Source organism: Coturnix japonica, chromosome 3 (assembly GCF_054131305.1).
Source record: "Coturnix japonica strain WE chromosome 3, WE-NBRP24, whole genome shotgun sequence".
In the NCBI taxonomy this organism is placed as follows: Eukaryota; Metazoa; Chordata; class Aves; order Galliformes; family Phasianidae; genus Coturnix; species Coturnix japonica.
The window spans coordinates 85,138,681-85,159,057 of NC_140665.1; the positions used below are offsets into that span (position 1 = coordinate 85,138,681).

General features: G+C 34.6%; 1 protein-coding gene across 5 annotated transcripts in view; it reads left to right on the forward strand.

Moving 5' to 3' along the window:
* Positions 1–20,377, forward strand: part of CSMD1 (CUB and Sushi multiple domains 1) — an 883,639-nt gene that overhangs the window by 638,639 nt on the left and 224,623 nt on the right. For all 5 annotated transcript variants that reach the window (XR_014944901.1, XR_014944902.1, XM_015859302.3 and 2 more), the window contains exons 8-10: positions 8,140–8,227; positions 11,874–11,998; positions 16,094–16,215. Coding sequence is in view for 3 of the 5 variants with exons in the window: in XM_015859302.3 (XP_015714788.2) it covers positions 8,140–8,227; positions 11,874–11,998; positions 16,094–16,215 (335 nt within the window). In the remaining 2 variants the exon portion in view is untranslated. The remainder of the gene's footprint in view (positions 1–8,139; positions 8,228–11,873; positions 11,999–16,093; positions 16,216–20,377) is intronic.

Here is a 20,377-nt window from a genome sequence, read left to right on the forward strand (position 1 = left end):
TGTCTTGTGAATCAAGAAAGTATGTTATAGGGTGGCAGTATATTTACAAGTAAATAGCTTTATGAGGTGACTTTATAACCTGACACTGGTGAAAAATTGAATTTTCCCAAGTTTTAAGACGCTGAAGTCAGAAAAGCAGGCTGTGTTTATTTCTTTTGAAAAGAGTGCTTCTGGATATCCTGTAAAATTCTCTTTTCTACTGACTCTCCATCAGCTTTGTCTTTTCAAAGTAAATTACCAATTTTCTTACATTTCTGAATGAAGTGGAACTGGAAAAACAACTCTAATCTTAGATATGTGTTTTAAGCCTTGCAGTAGCATGTGTGGTTTGCAGAGGAAAAGGGTATAGTGGTAATTTCATTTTCATGTCAGGTTTACGCTGTTCCTTTATGTTATGTGGCACACAAAATAAATGGTAGTATGTTTATTTTTAAAATACAAATATTTGTATACTTTGCCTATCAGATAGAATCCTGCCTTCTTATTACTACTGACATTTTATCTAGTGACTTCACTGAAGTTAGGATTCCATGAGGTTAGGATTTTCCAGGGCTGCCAATCTCCACATTTAGTATTAGACCAGGCTGCCCAATGCCCCATCCAGCCTGGCCTTGAACACCTCCAGGGATGGGGCAATCACAACCTCTCTGGGCAGCCTGTTCCAGCTCCTCACCACTCTCATAGTAGAACTTCACCCTGATATCCAACCTAAATCTTCCTTCCTTCACCTTGAAACCATTTCCCTTTGCCCAGCTATTATCTACCCCTTGTTTTTTCACCTTGTCCTGCTATTACCTGTGGCTCAGCAATTCTGCCATGACAATGTGGAAAATAAAATATAATTTCTATTCTCTGTATGTTCTATTTCTTAGGTAAAATATGGTTTAATTACAAATTATTGCTAAAACTAAAATCATCTTGTCACTTCAAATAATATTTTAATTAGGCAAGAATACAGATATTTGCTTATGCTATAAATATGAATATAAAGATAAATAATATTATCTAATCTATTAACCTAAATACATTAAATAAAATACATATTTAATAAAAAGGCATTAAATAAATTAACCTAATCTAATAATAAATATTAGATTTTTCTCTCCTCAGCTCCCAAATGTGAAATTTCTCAGCTATGTGAAAATACATTTGTTTAGGCTTTCTCATTTATCCAGGGGTAAATATAAAATATTTATTTATTTATTTATTTTTTTGAGTGAGAAGTCTCTTCATGAGTTCAAGAAAAGCTGTACTAATAAGCACGCAGACTGAGAGCTGTGCATCTGGCCAGCCTTAAGTTGCTTCATTAAGATGGATTAAATCCTGACTTCAGCTTCTGAAAAGGGAGTAGGGTTCATTCAAGGGAGAATTAGTCAAATTCCATTGGGAAATCAAAACAGAACAAAATAAAGTAAGGTTTTTATTTACATATTTATGGACAAGACCACTATTGGATTTATGTAAGGGCAATTTATTGTCAGATCTTATGTTCTCTCAAGAATAGTGGGTAAGTAGGACTTAACAGCTTAGCTACAGCCTAGATTACAGGTAGCAGCTGGAGAGCAGAGTGCTGTGAATATATCAGTAAATTATCCAGATTCTTTATTTTAAGCATTTGTTGACAGCAGCAGTCTAGTGGAATTATGATATGTGTTTCTGAGGTGCTAAAGCTTATTCAAAACAGCTAGAATCATAATCTTTAGTTGTTGGGGTGCTAAGTTCTCTTTGCAAGGATTTATGAGTTCATACATTAGTTCTGAGTAGATGGAGTGTTCTAAAATAGCTGAGTTAGGCCTGTAGGTTAAGAGTTAGTGGGCGGGGGGTTTAGGTAGGTGTGTATATAGGTTCTCTCGCGTGCATCGGGTTTTGCGTAGTAAGTGTATGCATTGCACAGGATTTAGGATGGCATATAAAGTGTGTGAAGCACCAATAAATTGAGAGAAGACATTATGGCATCCATGTTTGTGTCTCTCTCCCCCAGACAGTTGAGGTCCCGGGATAAGTCGGGTTAATTGGTGAATACGTCATTTAGTGTATGAAAATAATTTCTTTTTTCTAATTTCTACTCCATGAATGCATATGTTTGATCTGACCTTTAAAACTAGAAGAATTGTTAAACTTTCCTGACAAATTCTTCAAGCAAAAACATTCTTACAGGTGAAAACAGCAAACTGCAGTTTAAAATGAAATCTAGTAGCTTTTTATGTGTTGAAGAATGAACAGAACACAACTTTTGAAGAAATAACAGTAACATCTGAATGTGTGTTTGGGGCCCACTTTTGGATAGCTTTTTTCTCCTGGCATAGCCTTTATGCAGCTATGTCAGCAAGTGTCAACATAGTGTTCACAATTAATGTAAATCAGTGAATGAAAAAATCATAGAATTGTGTGGAGCTGGAAAGGACCTTTAATGGTCTGCTCGTCCAACTCCCCTCAATGAGTGGGGATGTATACAGCTAGACCGGATTGCTCATAGCATTGATCAATTCATAGGTAAATTACAGAAGCAGTTTGAAGTGGCTTCTTGAAAGTAGTTAAACTGTTGAACTACAACATTTTCATTGCCTGCCCTTCCTTGCTTGTCTTTTCCTTCTTTTTGGTCTTCCTGAGTTTTATTAATCTGCCAGTTCTTCATTAGAATTATTCTCATGCAAGTGCTGTTGTCTCCAGCGGACTGGTGTTTTTCTGTTTCTCCGAAAAGCTTTACTTAAAGTCTATGAGAATTGCCTTTAAGTATGTTGCACCATCAGTTACTGCTCACAGTAGTTATTCTTTCTTCTAGAAGATTGGATAAATTTGTAGTAAATAAATATATAAAAAATGTCACAGTATTTTGTTTTCAGGTTTTATTTTTACTTAAATCTGTACTCTCTAAAACATATATGTTTTTATTTAATTATAAGGCAATATCTATTGATAAGCAAAGCTCTGATCTCCTTTATGTAACCGTATAAGTTAGGGTACATACTTAGTAATTTTCATGTATGTTTTCTGCAAAAGACATAAGAGAGAAAAAGAAAAAAAAACAAAAAACAAAAAACAGTTCAATCCATTTTGTGTCCTCATTCAGTGAAGTGTTCGAGAGACAGAACAAGAACTTCGTTATGTAGTCAAAATTATGTAGGCCAAAATGAATTTTTATGATTGTTTCATATAAAACTGTTTCCCCTTATATGACTATATCTTTTCTTGCAATAAACCTAATAAATAAAATGAAATAGAGATTATTTGGTGCATGTAAAAATATTCTTTATAAGTAAGTTTACTCATGACTTTTACTTGCTGCTCTATTATTTGTATTAAGACACAATATTGTGCTAATGCCTATGTTCTGCTTATAAATGCACCACATTGGAAGTGTCCTAGTTTATTTGGAAAATAATAATAATAATAAAATCATTCATTTTGATCTGCATAAGTAATAAATTTGAAAGCTTGAAACTGTACTCAAGAGAGGGATAATTGAAAATTTCAAACATGCATAGCATAACTTATTGCGAAAACTTTCATTTAATCTCTCTGTGATTGTACTTGAAAAATGAAGTTTTCTATCCGAAGGTCTTCATGTTCATCTATTAATTCTAAATGTCCAGATAAAAACATACAGTGTATTCAGCCATTCCATACAATTATAATATTCTATACCTTTTCTCCATCTGTTGTTATAAGAATATACATTAAGTATATACATTTGTCTTTTCCAGCAGCCACATTTTTCAGCGTTATGCACAAATAATATCAAGGGCATTTGATAAAGAATAATTGAAATGTTTTGTGTTCACTTTTGAAGCAGAAATTTTAATGACCAATATTACATCTAGAATTGTTTAATTTGTTTAATATGTTCTTATTTTTTTAGATTACACATCAAGCTTTGCAAAAATTAAAATGTAAATAAATGTAAATCTACAGGGCTTGTGAATAATAAAGATGTGTCTCAATTAGTGCAGTTCTTATCTTGTTTCATTGACACAGAGTCATTGCACTTATGGGTGATTTCTTGGCTGGAAAGAGGCTGCTATTTACATGTCAGCTTTTATTTGCATCATAATAGGAAGATAAAGTACCCGTTCTTTGTGAAGTCTTGTTCAGTTAACAGGCTTGTCAGTCTCTGCCGGAAAAACTGCCATTTCTTATTATATCTTTCCACAGTGCATTTTTTTGGGGTCTTTTCTCTAACCTCCAAGCACTATTTGACAAGGCCATCTTGAAGGTGATCCTGGTAATTTTTGGTTTAATTTGAAAAGTATTCAAAACAAATTACTGAAGGAATGTGTGTACCTGAGTTTGTATGATCTGTTTAGTTTAAACCCTGAATATTGCTATGGATTGCCAGTATCCCTAGAATCATAGAATCACCCAGATTTTAAAAGACCTAAAAGATCATCCAGTCCAACTGTTCACCTGTCACCAATAGCTCACACTAAACCATGTCCCTCAACACAGCATCCAGTTGTTCCTTGAACACCCCCAGGTGACTCCACCACCTCCCTGGGCAGTCCATTTCAGTGCCTGACCAAGAGCAGTGAACCTGGTGTGGGGTGTGGAGCACAGGTCTGATGGAAAGAGACTGAGGGAACTGGAATTGTGTAGTCTGAAGAATAGACTCAGGGGAGACCTCATTGCTCTCTACTGCAACCCAAAAGGAGGTTGTGGTGAGGTGAGGGCTGGCCTCTTCTCTCACATAACTAGCGACAGGACTAGAGGGAATGACCTCAAGTTGTCATACAAGGAAAAACGTATTATTTGAAAGAGTGGTCAGAGATTGAAACAGGCTGTTCAGGGAACTAGTGGAGCATGGAAGCTTTCAAGAAAAGGCATATGCAGCACTGAGGGACATGGTTTAGTGAGCATGGTGCTGATGGGTTGATGGTTGGATTCGATGATCTTGGAGGTGTTTTCCAACCTTAATGATTCCGTGATTCTACAAAAGTGTGGGCATGCAATGGAATGAATTTGGAAGTGTTTTAGAGATAATTTCTGAGAAGGACTGCAGTGATGAAATATATTCTGGATCTGAGATAATCAAATGAAAGATGGTACTTTCTTCTACATGTCAGTAGCAGTGGATAATGCTCAAAAGCTGTGGAAAAGGGGAAATCAGACAGGATTTGAAAACAGGAAGGAAAAGGTCTCTGACACCGACTGGGATTTGCTTCAGCATCTTTTCATCTGCTTTATGTTTGAATGATAAAAGTAAAAATACTGACAGATAAGGGTTCTAAGTATAATAACAACCCCATATATGCACTAAAGACCCTTGTGTTTCTGAACACCAGTAAACATTCTGAAATTAGTTAATAATTTCATTAATTTGTGAAATCTATTTATTTATTTATTTTCTTCTGTATGGAAAGATAAAAAACAGACAGGCTCCTTTTACAAGGAATTTGATTTATTTTGTTATGACAGTATGTCATGCAACCACCATCTCTTAAAAAAAATACTTGACAGTTCATTGAAGAAAGCACAAGGTAAAAGTTAGGCCATGTTTAGTGAGGACAGCAGACATCTAGGAAGATGTGCTGAGTTCCAGGCATATGAAACCTGCTCTATTTCAAGAAGTATTTCTCTGTTCAAATGGTAGTGTGATAGTGATGTGTGAATGTATTGACAGGGGAAAAGAGTAGCAGAGAGAAAAATTTTGCAAAGATGAATTTCCATCTGGGGAGATCAGAAACTGTGTGCTATGAATAATGTTTCAGTCAACATTTGCTGGTGCCCAAAGTAAAATTCTCATGCAATTTGTGTGTGTATGTGTATATGTATATATATATATATATATACATATATATATATATATATATGTATATATATATATATGTATATATATATGTATGTATCTGTATTGCATTACAATGCTTTTGTATTTAAAACATTATAAAAAATGTAGTGTTCTCTACCTTGTATTACAGCTGTTATAAGGCTCAAGTTTAGTGAAGTTGATATGTTCAATAACTATTAAATAGCTTATTTTCATTTTTTGGTGATTTTATACTGTAATTTGAACTGCACTTTCACTAACACAGCCACATTTCTGCGCCAGGAAGTTGTAAATACTTCTATTGTTTTTGTTGTTGTTTGTTTATTTTCATGGAAAATTGAAGAAGTGTGAAGTTTATTTTAAAGTGCATAAGTGTTCAAGTAGGCTGCTTATTTAGCAAGATTGTTTTTTGACTGTAGCAACATTTCAATACTGACACTTCCTAAGAAACTACAAAATTAGGTTCTCGGATTAAAATGCATGTTTACTAGCCAGGAGAAATTTGTTTTGACAACCTTATTAACACACACAAAAATCTATTAATCCAACTTGTATTAGGGGAACTACCAAGATTAGGTTCTCATTCTGGAGTGCTTTCAAGATGACAAATTTATAGGGTTTTGTTTTGCTTTGTTTTGTTTTTCAGCTGAACTGTTTTTTTTGGGTTTTTTTGGTTTTTTTTTTCATGCATTTCTTTAAACCTATTTATCAGGAAACATTTTTTTTTTTGTCATGTAAAATAAGTTTCTAATTTTGTCTGAAAATTCATTTTCTGATTATCACAATATTTCATCACCTATCACAGAGAAAGAATTCTGGGACCATATATGGTACAAAACTATTTATGTGCCAAAATAATAATGATAATAATAATAAAAACAAACAAAAAACCTAAATGTTAAAACATTAATTGTTGCAGTTCCTCAAAGTAAAAGCTCAAATCAAGCATTTTGGTAATTATAACAGCTTTGGCTGTTATATTTTTATAGGACTGCAATGCATCTTTCTTTTTTATTTTAATATCTTGTAAAACTTTGGATTTCATGTAAGTTAATGGTCCCTGATGCTGCTGAAGACCTTATTATCATTTTATAGTACATATTGTGCATGTGACTATTCTTTCTGCCATTGTATTCAGTTTGAAAGTATGTCACTGTGTAGGAGAACCAGACGGATTTTATGTCTGATCTCTCATTACCCTTCACCTGTAATCCATTCAGGTTTGTAGAGTTTATTTTATGAAACTAAAATATTACAACTGTTTTGTTGTTGTGGTTTGGTTGGTTTTTTGTTTTGTTTGTTTTTTGTTTGTTTGTTTTGTTTTGTTTTTATTTGCTTGTTTGTTTTGTGTTCCAACTCTGCTTATTCATTAAATGCCTTTTGCAAATTAAGAAAATTTTTTTGTTGGTGTTGGTTTTGTTTTAACATTGAGAGTACTGTGTATCTAGTATTAAATGAAATGTCTGACAACCTGGAAGAAGAAAGAATGGAGAACAGAGAATGGAAGAATATAGGCCTTTTCCTTTTCCGTTTCCTTTTCCGTTTCCTTTTCCATTTCCGTTTCCTTTTCCGTTTCCTTTTCCGTTTCCTTTTCCGTTTCCTTTTCCGTTTCCTTTTCCGTTTCCTTTTCCGTTTCCTTTTCCGTTTCCTTTTCCGTTTCCTTTTCCGTTTCCGTTTCCTTTTCCTTTTCCTTTTCCTTTTCCTTTTCCTTTTCCTTTTCCTTTTCCTTTTCCTTTTCCTTTTCTTTCTTTTCCCCCTCCCCCCTCCCCCCTCCCCTCTCCCCTCTCCCATCCCTTCAAATCCCAAAGGATGTTAAATCTTATTTTCATGTGTGGATATTCAGCTGGGTATAAATGCATTGTTTTGTTTATTGGATTTTTCTGTACATTTTTGAAATATATTCTATCATCTTCAAATTATTTGTTTATTACAGTTTGGACCTTAAATTTGTATATTTCTAGTCTTTTTTAAATTTTTTTGGACTACAATCACAGAGTGGTACACTGCAAGTATTTCAGAAAATGACTTTGGAAATGTTGTTTTTCCTTTCTGAGAAATGCCATGGATGTTAGGGTGTCCATAAAAAGATGACTGACTACAGAAAATCAGTCATTTATTATTCTCAGAAGTAGAATATGTTTGTTGGTGGTATTTTGTTGTGTTTTTTTTTTTTCATCATAACAAAAACTAAAGAGTACACCCAGTAAATCAATTCTGTGGGACTTTTTCTGTCAAAATCGATATTCCTCCAGGAAAGAAAATAGGAATATGCCTGTGGCCATATAAGTTAATATATGGGAAAGGTGAAGAGTCATCTTAAAATCTACATGAATATATATATATATATATATTTTTTTTTTTTCTTAACTTTTCAGTGACACAGGGTGGGGATGCAGTTGCATCTGATACATGTCCTGATCCTGGAATTCCTGAAAATGGGAAAAGAGTGGGCTCTGACTTCAGGTAGGTACATTTAGTTTTATATATGACCTAGGGGAAGGTATTCATAACTACAGAATATGCATCCACAGACATGCAGTTTCCCAATTTTTTAATGTATTGAGTCTTTGTCAGTATAGTTCCAGTCCATTGCAGGTCCTGATTGTTTTCACTCTTTTTTTTTTTTTTTTTTTTTCTTTTTTTTTTTTTTTTTTTTCTGTTTTGTGTTTTAAATAGTACATTTTGGATCCTGATACTCTTTTCTATATATGAAAAGCAGAACTCTCTGCACAGCATGAAATGTGTGGTGCGAGAATTGTTTGTTTTCCCACTGCTTAGAGATGCTGGAAGTCTTGAGAAACAATATTGTGTCCAATACTTTTTAGTTGTTGTTGTTTTTTGCTGTTACATTCATCTAAAACCAAAAAAAGTTGAAGTCAGATGGACTACTGTGGGGGGAAGAGGAAAGTTTCATTTTCTGGAGGGGAAAAGACAAGAACCCTCAAGCAAGGCAATTAAATTGCCAGTTCTTGCACAAATGCATAATCCCTCAGAAAGAATGGAAATGAAAATTTTATAGAGATTAGAAGCAATTTTGAAAAGTTTTTTGTAACTGCAGAAAATGTAGTCAGACTTTGCTTTTCAAAGAAATGGCATAATGGAAAGGTGAAGATTAATTTTAAAATGTATTTCTGATTACCCTTCTCTAGATTTTTCTCTGTTTACCATCAGATGAAACTGAGAGGTCATGAACAATAAGAATACTGGGAGAATCAGTTGTACACAGTCATAATTTCATTACCAACTTGATCCTGGCTAAATGATTTTTTAAGAAAGAACAAACTGAAATAAGATTTTCAATAAAATAAGCTTTCCAGAAAAATATTTATTGTGTAAGTGTTCTGTGTATTATGATTCAGATTGGGATATACAGTTGCTGCAAAGGAAACTGCATGCTAAAAAGATATATTATTCATTTCCTCTCTGAATATCCGCTGTTTTACTAAAACATATGCAGGTTTTTCATGTTAACTAATGCTTTGAGGAGGGAAGCAACAGTTGGTAGATGACTAGGTAAAAATGAGATACTAAAATACAACTCTTTCTCAATATATGTTGTGCATGTTTGTGCATATTCAGCTGAACAAAACTTGTACATATACAGTTATTTTGGAGAACATTTTGCTTTAGTATCTGTACTAGGTAATATTACTTTATCTCCTCTGCTTCAGTGCTCTCCTCAGTATGTAAAGTGTACATTTTCAATTGCAATGCAATTTACAGTTTTAAAATTCTTCTGAAATCCTCTAAATAAGGTACTTAGTGGAGAGAATAGAAATCAGCTGTTATAAGTGGAAAGAAAAAAAAGCAAAGATAAAGATGTAACCCCCTAAGTGTTTAATGCAAAATTAATTTGCACTGGAGGTGAATTCCCACTCCATTAACTACAGACACAAGAATGATTTCAGCAGGTCAGGAGGCTGAGGATACCTGAGTACATAACACATCAGGTGGATCACAGAGCTGGTTTTGCTCACTCTCAGAGAATATGGAAAATCTCACTGCTGTCTACAAGCTACTTTCCATGAGGACGTAAGGGAGAGAAAGCTGGATTCTTCTCAGAAAGCAAAGGCAATGGACACAAGCTGGGACATAGGAAATTTCTTCTCGCATATATATATGTAAATACATATGAAAATGAATGTTACTCAAAATATTTTCCAGTCTACTGAAGGACGTGTTGTCAGTGGCACTGATGGAAAGGCAGAGGGTTTATTTCCAAGTCAGCCTGATACTCAACTGATGCAGTGATTACAAGTTTTTTGAAAAGGGTTTCATTCTTTTCAGTTTCATTCTTTTTCAGGGGGAGTGATTTTTAGTGACTTGGTTATTTGGATTCGAGGAAGAAAAGTCCCTGAGGACTTTGCAAGATGAATGAGTGCATAATAAATGCAATTTTGAAGACTATAAATTCCCATTTAATTTTTGTGGAAGATCTGAAAATGCTATTTGATGGAGCAAATTATCACCTACAAAACAGTACTTTTCAACATAGTCACCACTGTGATTATATGCATTTTCGCCAGTAACAAACAAAAGCCTGCATGCTATGCTTGTAAAGATCTGCAGCAGTGGAAGTTACCCAGTGTTTCACAGCTGCTAAGGTAGTGGCATTGCTGGGAAAATGTTGCCCACACAGTCCATATTTCATTTAGTCCAAACAGGGAGACAAGTCAGAAGGAGCCATAACCAGAGTGTACAGTGGGTGTGGTCGAAAAGTCCAGCCAAGACTGGCAACATACTCCATGTCCTGGCACCTGGTATTATAGTGTTGCAAGGAAAAGGTTGTTGTCTTCTCTGGACTGACTCTAGAAGTTTGAGCCTTCAGCATAGTCAGTGTTGCAAACATAGAATCATTAGGATTGGAAAAGATCTTCCAGAACATCTGGTTCAATTATCCACCTACCACCATTACTGCTGGCTAAACCATGTGCCTGTACGCTACATCTACTCTTGCTCTTGAAGGGTGGAGACAGGATGAATGCTGATCAATGAGACTGTATTGACTTCTTTCTATAATACAGTGTTAGCTGCTGAGCTTTCTGATTGCTGTCCTGCGATCCCCTGGTGTGTAGTACTCAATGACTTAGAAAGACCAGAGAGAAAAATCTGTTTTATCAAGACACCTTGGTTCACAAAATGAAATTAACAAATAAGAATTTTCAGGAGCAAAAAAGTTAGCAACAGAATTGTTTTTTGTTGTTGTTGTTTTTGGTTGTTTTTTTTATTTTTTTTATGGTTGTGAACAAAGAATATCACAAATAATTGAAATGCTTTGAGGCAGAAAGAAATTAATGGAAGCAGAAATTTTAATTCTCATTTGGAAAACTCACTGACATGCAGCAACTGGATATAAACTGTACATAAATGTTGGTCATCATTCTTCAAAAAAGTTCCAAAAAAGCTACTGTATTTCAAAGTCACAAGTGTAGTAGCAGTACTGAAATCCTATCATTTTGCAAAGTTTTTAGGAGGTAATTATAACAAAATATGGAATTGAATGAAATAAATATTTATTTTAAGTACATGTTGGCAAATTCCTGTATGTAACTGCTTTGGATTTCAGAGAATGTCAAGTTGAAATTATTCATGGAGTAAATCGCACTTGAAAGAACACCAATTACATATTTTTGATGCTTACTTTGAAGTCATTAATAAGAGCATAAAAATTAATATCACAGTTGCATTATATTTCTGATACTATTTCTTAAAATAGTGGACAAAATGAACACAGTGTACTTTTTCCAAATAGTTTAGGATATCTTTTTATGTAGGTAATAATAATCATAGTATCATAGTATCATAGCCTCGTGCGGGTTGGAAGGGACCTTAGAGATCATTGAGTCCAACCTCCGGGATTCGAGCCACCTGTGTAGCAGAGCGGCACTTCTACTACTTGTGCCACAGGGGATTTGAACCTGGGCCCCAGTGTTGCAAAGCGGCATTCCTACCACTGCGCCACCAGGGCACATAATGATGAAGTAAAATTTCCCACCTTGATGTCTTCATTTGGACCTAGAAAAGCTGTAATTGATTTATATGTGTGTGTGTGTGTGTGATTTAAAATATACAGTAATTATTTCCTTTCCCCCCCCCATTTTTCTCCTAGGGTGGGTGCAAGTGTGCAGTTTTCCTGTGAAGATAACTATGTGCTGCAAGGTTCTAAGAGCATCACCTGTCAGAGAGTAACAGATACACTGGCTGCCTGGAGTGATCACAGGCCAATTTGCCGAGGTAGGAACTGTTCCTGGGAATTTTTCCTGAAGTTTGGAAGGGTAATTCATCATTTATGTTTTGAAACGCAATGGAATGATATTTGAAAGATAGCAGAAATCGTGTGGGTATATATGTGTATTATATACATTTATTTAGGGTACTATGGTTAGGCTGTGGTTGGACTTGATGATCTTTGAAGTCTTTTCCAACCTGGGTAATTCTATTATTCTATGTGGAATTACACATTATATACATAATTATATATATCCAAAATTAAATTTCCTTTTATTTTCTTTTTGTTATATAAAACATTTTAAATAGAACATTCAGTTTAATCCGCTAGGTTTAGGTTACAGTTTTCTAATTGAAGTCCTGAATATGAGAACATCACAATCATTTTGTTTTCCTGTCGTTACCAGATACTTAAAAAGTCTACTTTTTTTTTTGGAATTTCTCTGTTTTATTTTCTGACTTCCAAGTTCTCTACCTCTTCACTCTTTTGTTTGTGGGGGAGGCTTTTTGTTTTGTCTGTCTAGTGATGTGGTTGTTTTTATTTTATTTTATGTTTTTCCTATTTTAATCTAGTGGAATAAAACAGGAGAAAAGGATGTAAATGCGGTCAAAATAATCCAGAAAATAGATAATTAGAAATATTAACAATTATTTTTGTTTCTATGTAACTTTTCCTGTTTCTTAGTAGAAATGTTAACTTGGATCACACATTTGGAATGTACACATTAAGGAAAGGTCTTATTCCTGGTAATTTGCTTCTTTCATGTTCTCAGCACCAGATAATTTAGAGATAAGTGGCACCATTAATTAAAAAAAAAAAAATTCCAACATACAAAATGTTTGATTTTCTGCTCTGAGGTAGTACTTCTTGTACTTCACAAAATCTTATGTTGAATGAAAGTTATCAGGCCAGCAAATGACTGAGCAGCTGCAGAGGGAGGAGAGTTGCCCAGAACTTCATGTTCAAGAATTAAAAAGCTGTATCGGTCACATTAATCTCCTGTAATTGGAGGCAAGCAAACAAATTCATCAGCAACAACAGCAAAGCTTCCACCAGATAGGAGTTCTGATAAGGCTCATTCCTTGGTCAGCCTTCAGATGGGGATTGCTTTATGATTATGCTACAAAAGAAACAGTAATCTCTGAAAATGTTTGATATGATTTATCTCAAAACAAGATCTACTTCATCTATCTGTAAACTATTTTTTTCATGTTCTTTCTACAGTTTTGAAAGTTTGACTTAGAAAAATAATATGCCAGGTGCTTCTTGAGCTCAGTCTATCTGTAGCTTGGTTCATACATGCTTGTGCATTTCAGTCTTATTCAGTTATGCGTAAATGAAAAATATATTCACTTAGTACTTTATTTCATGCTAATATAGAATAATGCATCCGTGCAATTCCACTGTTCATTCTTGTGTTGTTTTTCTCCTCTCTCAAATTTGCTCCTGTTTGCAAATACACTGTCGAAATGAGCTGAAGTAATTTATGCATGGCAAGAGTAACACTCAGAAGAAAGGGTCTATTTGCTTTTGAATTATCTGGACGTTCTTACTTGCATTTGCTGCTACTTCCAATTGTTATCTGCAAATATCTCTATTATGCTTTATTCCCTCTAGTAAACTTCTAACAAAATTGAATAAATTAGTCCTATACCTCCATTAAAAACTTAGTCCCGAAAATAAGATACTTTTCTCAAACATACATCTGAACTGGGAGCTAAAATTTCACAGCTGCCTGCATGTCATATTAGATTGTCTCTGTGAGTCACATCTATGTTTTCTAAACACAATAATAATTAGACATTACACTGTCTCTGTGAGTCACATGCTTACCCTGAGTGATATATAATTCTGGTTCAGGATTACAACATTGTACCTGGTACATGTTTGTGGATGGTGAGATGTGAAAGATAGTTTTATTTGCAGTCTCTATTATTCCCAGTCTCCCTGATAACTTTCAAGATGCTTGTATTCCTGATGTTCATACCAAACATCTAATAATAAAATTTGTCGTAAAAAGAACTCTGCTGCATTTTGCAACTTATCGTCAACTCGGAGTGGAATAGCTTATAAACTAAATGGGACTATTGCAAGCCTCTCACAATACTCTCACCCTAAAACATTTACCCTGCATTAGTGAATAAAAAATTTCACCACCCAGAAATCATAGGAGCTCTCTTACCATTGACAAGTACCTCCATTATTTATACTAAAAAGTAGCCATGCAAGGACTGTACAGCCGGAGCAGCTACCATTGAACAGACAGAGATGATCCGTAACTCCTTGGTGGCCAAGGATGAGCAGAGGCTTTCAGGGGCAGACGTGCAGCCTAGCAGCCAGTGCCCATCTGACCAGCTCAGACAAGAGCAGAACAGGGAATACCAAGGCAGCCTAAGCACCAGCCCCGAACACCTTCTGAGGGCTGAGCCTAGGCAAGGTCTGGTAGAGGGCTTGTGGATCAGGAGATGAGATTAGCAAAGTCTGTCAACAGATGTGGGTGTGGTTGTGGCAGAAGTGCAGATTGATGCATTTCAGGCATTGCTCAAACAGGGACATAATTGAATTCTATCCTGAAATGAATTCCCAGGCCCAAAGCAAGATACAGTAATAAGCCCAGGAGAAGCTAATCATGCCAGTTTATGTTTGTTAATACCCTCAGGAACCAAATGGTGCTGGATATAAATGTTCCCATTTTCTTAAATTCCTCACAGAGAGCTGCCAGTAATTTATTCTTATATTCTGTAACTGACTCATAAGGCTCTCTACAATTTTTTTGTAGTATTTTGCAGTAACTACATTTCCCAAGCAGACGTGCAAGTTAGTTTCTACTTTACTTTGTGCAGGATAAATTAAAATTAAATTGATCAATACTAATTGTACATTAGCCCAGGTGCTATGGGTAAAGAACAGGTAGTGATTACACAGAATTATAGAATTACCCAGGTTGGAAAAGACCTTGAAGATCATCAAGTCCAACTGCAGCCTAACCATTGTACCCTAACTCTAACAACCCTCTGCTAAATCATGTCCCTGAGCACCACATCCAAATGGCTCTTAAACACATAGTGGGATACTGTATGGTAACTGTTGAGTCATGGCCCAAACCACTGATTGAGCACCTGGGGAAAGGACCAGGTCAGCCCAGAGAGCACAGGTGAAGACAATTCAGCTGTGTGATGGAAAGGGGTAGAACCTGGCTGCACCTCTTTTCAACCACATTTAAGGGCTGACTGCATTTTAAGGAATGAAATCGAAATTACCTTAAAAGTTAGTATAGGTAAGTTCTGGAATTCAATTATTTGAAGATATACAGTATCTAACAAAGCATTCAAAATTTTATGCTCTTGTGTGTTACCAAAGTATTGTAGGGCCAAAAAAAAAAAAAAAAAAAAAAAAAGAGTTGAATTCTCGAGTGCTCTGGGTTACAAAACTCTGTTTGATTTCAATGGAAATATAAAGATTTTTAAAATAACTTGTGATATTTGAGCTTCTTAGAGTATTTTAACGTTTTAGAAAATCTATTCTTAACTCTGTTTGGGAAGTAACTTAATTCATAACATTTATTTTCGGAATTATTTTGATGACTATGACTGTGAGGAAATATGATGGTTTAAATTATGTTTTACTAAAGGCTACTAGCCAAAAACATTTCATATTTCTTTCTAATTTCTCTACTGTAAAGAGCTAAAATGCTACAGAAGTTCACGTTGGGGTAAGGATGTACTGTTATATAGATCTGCAAACTATCTAGGCTTTCTGTAACTGCAGAGAATTCACAAAGGAGAGCATAAATACACTCTTTACACAAAGACTCCTCTCAACTGCTGAGGGAGATTCAGTGTTTGTTGTTTAGTTCACTCAAAACAGAGTACTTGTATGTTAATTGAGGTTTACTTGGCTGAAGTGAGAATAAAAAAATGTAAAATACTCTAATTTTGGTTGTGTTTGTTTTTGACAGGACTGAATGTCTTCATGTATAATATTACAATTTGGTAATTCTTTTGCAGCAAGTTTTAATTAATGATATGACAATTCTATGAAGTTTAGTTTAAGTGAAGCAACTTGTCAAAAATAATCTTATTTACTGTTTGTCATTTTAGCTAGAACGTGTGGTTCTAATTTACGTGGACCAAGTGGAATTATAACATCACCAAATTATCCAGTTCAATACGAAGACAATGCACACTGTGTGTGGGTCATTACAACAGTAGATCCAGAAAAGGTATGCTTTTTCTGTCTTAATTTAAACTGTAGAGTTATGAATCTGTGTTAAAATTATTTCATGCATATTTGAAAGAAAATCTGCAAACATATATGTATGACTGTATGTATTCATTGACTTGGAAATAATCAGACTATAAATATTAGTATATATATTAGACTGTAGGAAAAAAATAAATTCATTAACATCTGTGAAATTTCCACTTGGAATAATTAGTCACAATGACCATTTCCAAATTATATATTCTTATGTGAAATTCATAAGATCACGTTCAAAATCACATATTTCTAAATGAATCAATTGGAGATTTTTCAAGTTGTTTCTTGATGCTTACTGTCTTTCAATCTAATTGTAAAGAGTAAACATATATTTTATTAGGTTGTCAAGTGTTCTTAACTGTTTTACTAAAATGCCTTATTTCTTTTTTCAAGCCATTGTTTTCCAAGAATAAGTTCTAGAATATAGGACATAAATTATTATGCATAAAATAGTAGTAATATTTTAATTCAGTGTTGTTATTACAATAGAATGTACAATGATATGTATTATGAAAAGCAGGCAAAAGTATAATACTCATGTGAGCCATTTTACTGCAGATGAGCTTCTCTTTAAAGAGGAAACTAGCAATAGAAGCAAACTGAACTATTGTTTTTTATTTAGTGTGGAAATCAGATGTGACTGTGAATGAACTTTGTCACCTCTTCTTTCATTATTGGTGTTCATTTTCAATTACCTTCCATGTTATAGACTGTAGTGATCTAGAGCTGAAATAATATTTAATTCATTTACATGTTTTATGTTGGTTTTTTTTTGTTTGTTTGTTTTTTATCAGTTGCAATCAGACTTTGTAACATAAAACTCAATTATTTCCCAGTTTAAGAATTCCCTACTTATTCATGTTTACAGATTTTAATCAGCATTGAAATCATGAAAAAATATAGAGTTTTGGTCTCTTGAGAATAACAATGTGGAACAGTCTCTTGCTGATAAACAGTTGTAAAGTTTTTAAGGGGTTAATGTAGGTACACTTTATAAACATTTCCATTCTCAAACATCCTCTCTTTATGCCTTCCATCCCATTCCAGATGTATAGTGTTGGAAATATACAAATAATTTTGTCAGGATGATACCTGTGATAAAAGTCGCTTTAATTTGCAATAGCAATGGCGGGCGTCCCACAAGCAAGAGCGCACCTGTGGTTGCAGTAGTACAGCTTTTGTACCTTGTCTTCCCCATGTGTACCCCTCTCCCATGTTATCCTGTTGGCTGGGTACACTATGTTCATAAGATTATCAAAGATTTGCATTTGTTATTTACCTTCTGATGCTTGTTGATTCATGTGTTGTCTTGTGTCAGTCAATTGCCATCCTGCTGTTTCCAAGATGTCTCCGTACTCTCCTTATCACATTGATATGGTGATTCTCTCGAAGGCTTCTTCCATTCTGTCCAAAGGATGCTTCCTTTGTTAAACAAAGAGCACCACATGGGGGGATGCCAGACCCTTCCAATGCCTCTTCAGGTGCTTCCTTGGGAATGTCATGACTTGTTCTCTGGTTTGATCAGTCTCATGCAGGATATTCTTGCAGTGTGTATGACAAAATATTACATATATATTCATGCTGACTAGACATAATTGTTGCTAGCTATACGTGTGTATTGCTAATTATGTAAGTTCTCTTCCTTAAATTCTCTATTATTTGGGTCTTGTCTGTCCAGCACCAAATAGTAGTAAGGGTCAGAGGTATTTCAGCAGGCTGGACAGACAGCAGCTGCAGTCTTTGTGCCTATAAACTTAGTCCATTTACCTGATCTCTATGACTGTGAATTACTTCACCTATAATACTGAGCAAGCCTTCCTGGGGAAGGTTCCTCTAGAGAATAAGCAATTACAGATATCAGAGACCCCTACACTCTCCCTAGTAAAGTGGAAATACCTGCAGAAAGAACTATGGCAGTGGAGACCATGAAATAAAATTCTTATCCTGTTCTAATGCAGAAATAACATGTGATTCCTACAATAGTAACTCCTGTATTAAAGAAAGAAGGCTTATTAACTCTGTAGTAATTCAGCTGATGCTTGTACCCAGAAACAAGCAAGACAGCAGGCTCCCACCCTGAGAAGGAAGGATGGTGAAGATGCTTTTATTCCTGGCATTTCACTTCTTCTCAATCTGTTACTTATGATTTAGATTGTAACAGTCATGCCTGTGAGTTTGGTATGCCTTTTAAAGAGAAAAAAAAAAAAAAAAAAAAAAAATTAGAATGATCATCCCGTTTCTTTCCAGATGGGAGGTAAGTAGAATGAGGTTTCCCAGCATGATTTTCCTCTCCTTCCATGTAGGTGGTAATCTTAATCATTATGATAAAAGAAAATATTTTGAGTTAAGGGAAGAGTTTAGTCATTTAAATAAGTCAACACTAAAACATAATTTGTGTACTAATCCTTCTGAAATATCTATAAGCATAGATCTCATTTGTGCACCATCATAAAGCATTCAGAAATGAAGTGATATGTAAACAGAAGCCTCACAGCAAGAAAAATGTGTAGCTATGGTTCCTGTGAAAGGTGAAAATGGAGACCAATTCATTATAGCGGAAGCTCTTACTTCTGCCTAAGGAGAAAAGCAGGAGGATTTCATACATTACTAATCATTCCTTGTTTAAAATTTCCTATTAAAAAAGGGAAGCTGAACGTGTATGAAATATAAGCCATGGAAATATAAAGTTTAAATTATCTCAGAACTTCATTAATTTCATTACTGTTCTCTTGTGGCATTCTGCTATGGATGACACAGAAACTCTTGTCATAGACTTCACAGACCATCTGAGTAGAGGATTTCTTTTATGCAGATTTTTAGCTTCTCTGCAGAAGCAGATCTTCTTAAGCAAGAGTTGTCATTTTTGTTTATTAGTATAAATACCTGGCAACAAAATGCAACTCCAGAAAAGAAAAATAATTTATTTGCTCAAAATTAAACATTTAATTTGTATTTCACCCAGTAAGGTAGTTTGAAAGGGTGTTTATCAGTTGGGATATCACTTGTAATTAATATATTCTTGATATGTATTAAGTTATTTTCAAAGGCATAGAGGATGTTGTGCACTGTACAAGCTTTCATTCAATCTTTCATGTAATAATCTAATTATTAACACTGGTCTGTGTTATTAGAATGCCAAGTTAAGAGTTCAGGTCGTCATTCTTTTTAATTGCATCGTAGGTATTTTGAAACATTTTGTTGTCTGCATTGTTGTTTTTTGTTGTTTGTTTGTTTTGTTTTTGTTTTTTGTGTTTTTTTTTGTAACCAGGTTCTTTTTTTGCTCTCCTGATTTTCAACTTTCTTACTGGTAAACCCTTTTTCTTTGTAGTGTCTCTCAAAAGAAGGCATTTCATGCTTGCTACTACATACTCAGATTTATACACATAGAATTACGCACACTTACAAATATACATATAGCTGTTTACCTCTTTAGAATCAGTAACCTTCTTATCAAAGGAAGGGAAATACATATTGATTATTTCTAATCTAACAGTATATTCTATATTTGTCCTGGATCCTTTATTTTATTAGTGACCATTTAATTATGTTAAAAAAATAAATAAAGTAAATAAGGTAATAACTTCTGCTTGAAGGGACCAGTGGAATTCAGTTTCCAATATAATAATTTGGCTTCTCAAAAGTCACAGTTACCTCATTCTACAGAGCATATTAACTTCCACTTCTTCATTCCACAGAAGTACAAATAAAGATATGAGACCGAATTTGTGCTTGAGATACACTTTATAGAATAAAATTCTCCTGGTTGAAATTTTTTAAAAAAGAACTGTCCGTATGTGACTTATTTTAAGACTGATAAAGTATAATCACGTGTGTAGGCAGCCCACAGGCTGATTTCCATCAGAGTAATCTCGAGGGTCTTTGGAGATTCTCAAACTTTTGTTTTGTCTCCAGTTGTGGATCTAGAAAGGTATAGATTTCTGTTCTGTCTGTCAGACCAGGAATATATGTCCATAAGCCATCTCAGCACACTAGATGTTTAATTCTGGGGAAGCTTACTGAACTGTCTGAATTAAGCTTCAGTTATAACCAGGGGAGGCTGCAAAGCAATTCATTTCAGCCTGAAGTAAGCACCTTACTGCTAGTCAGACCTAGCTTTATATGCT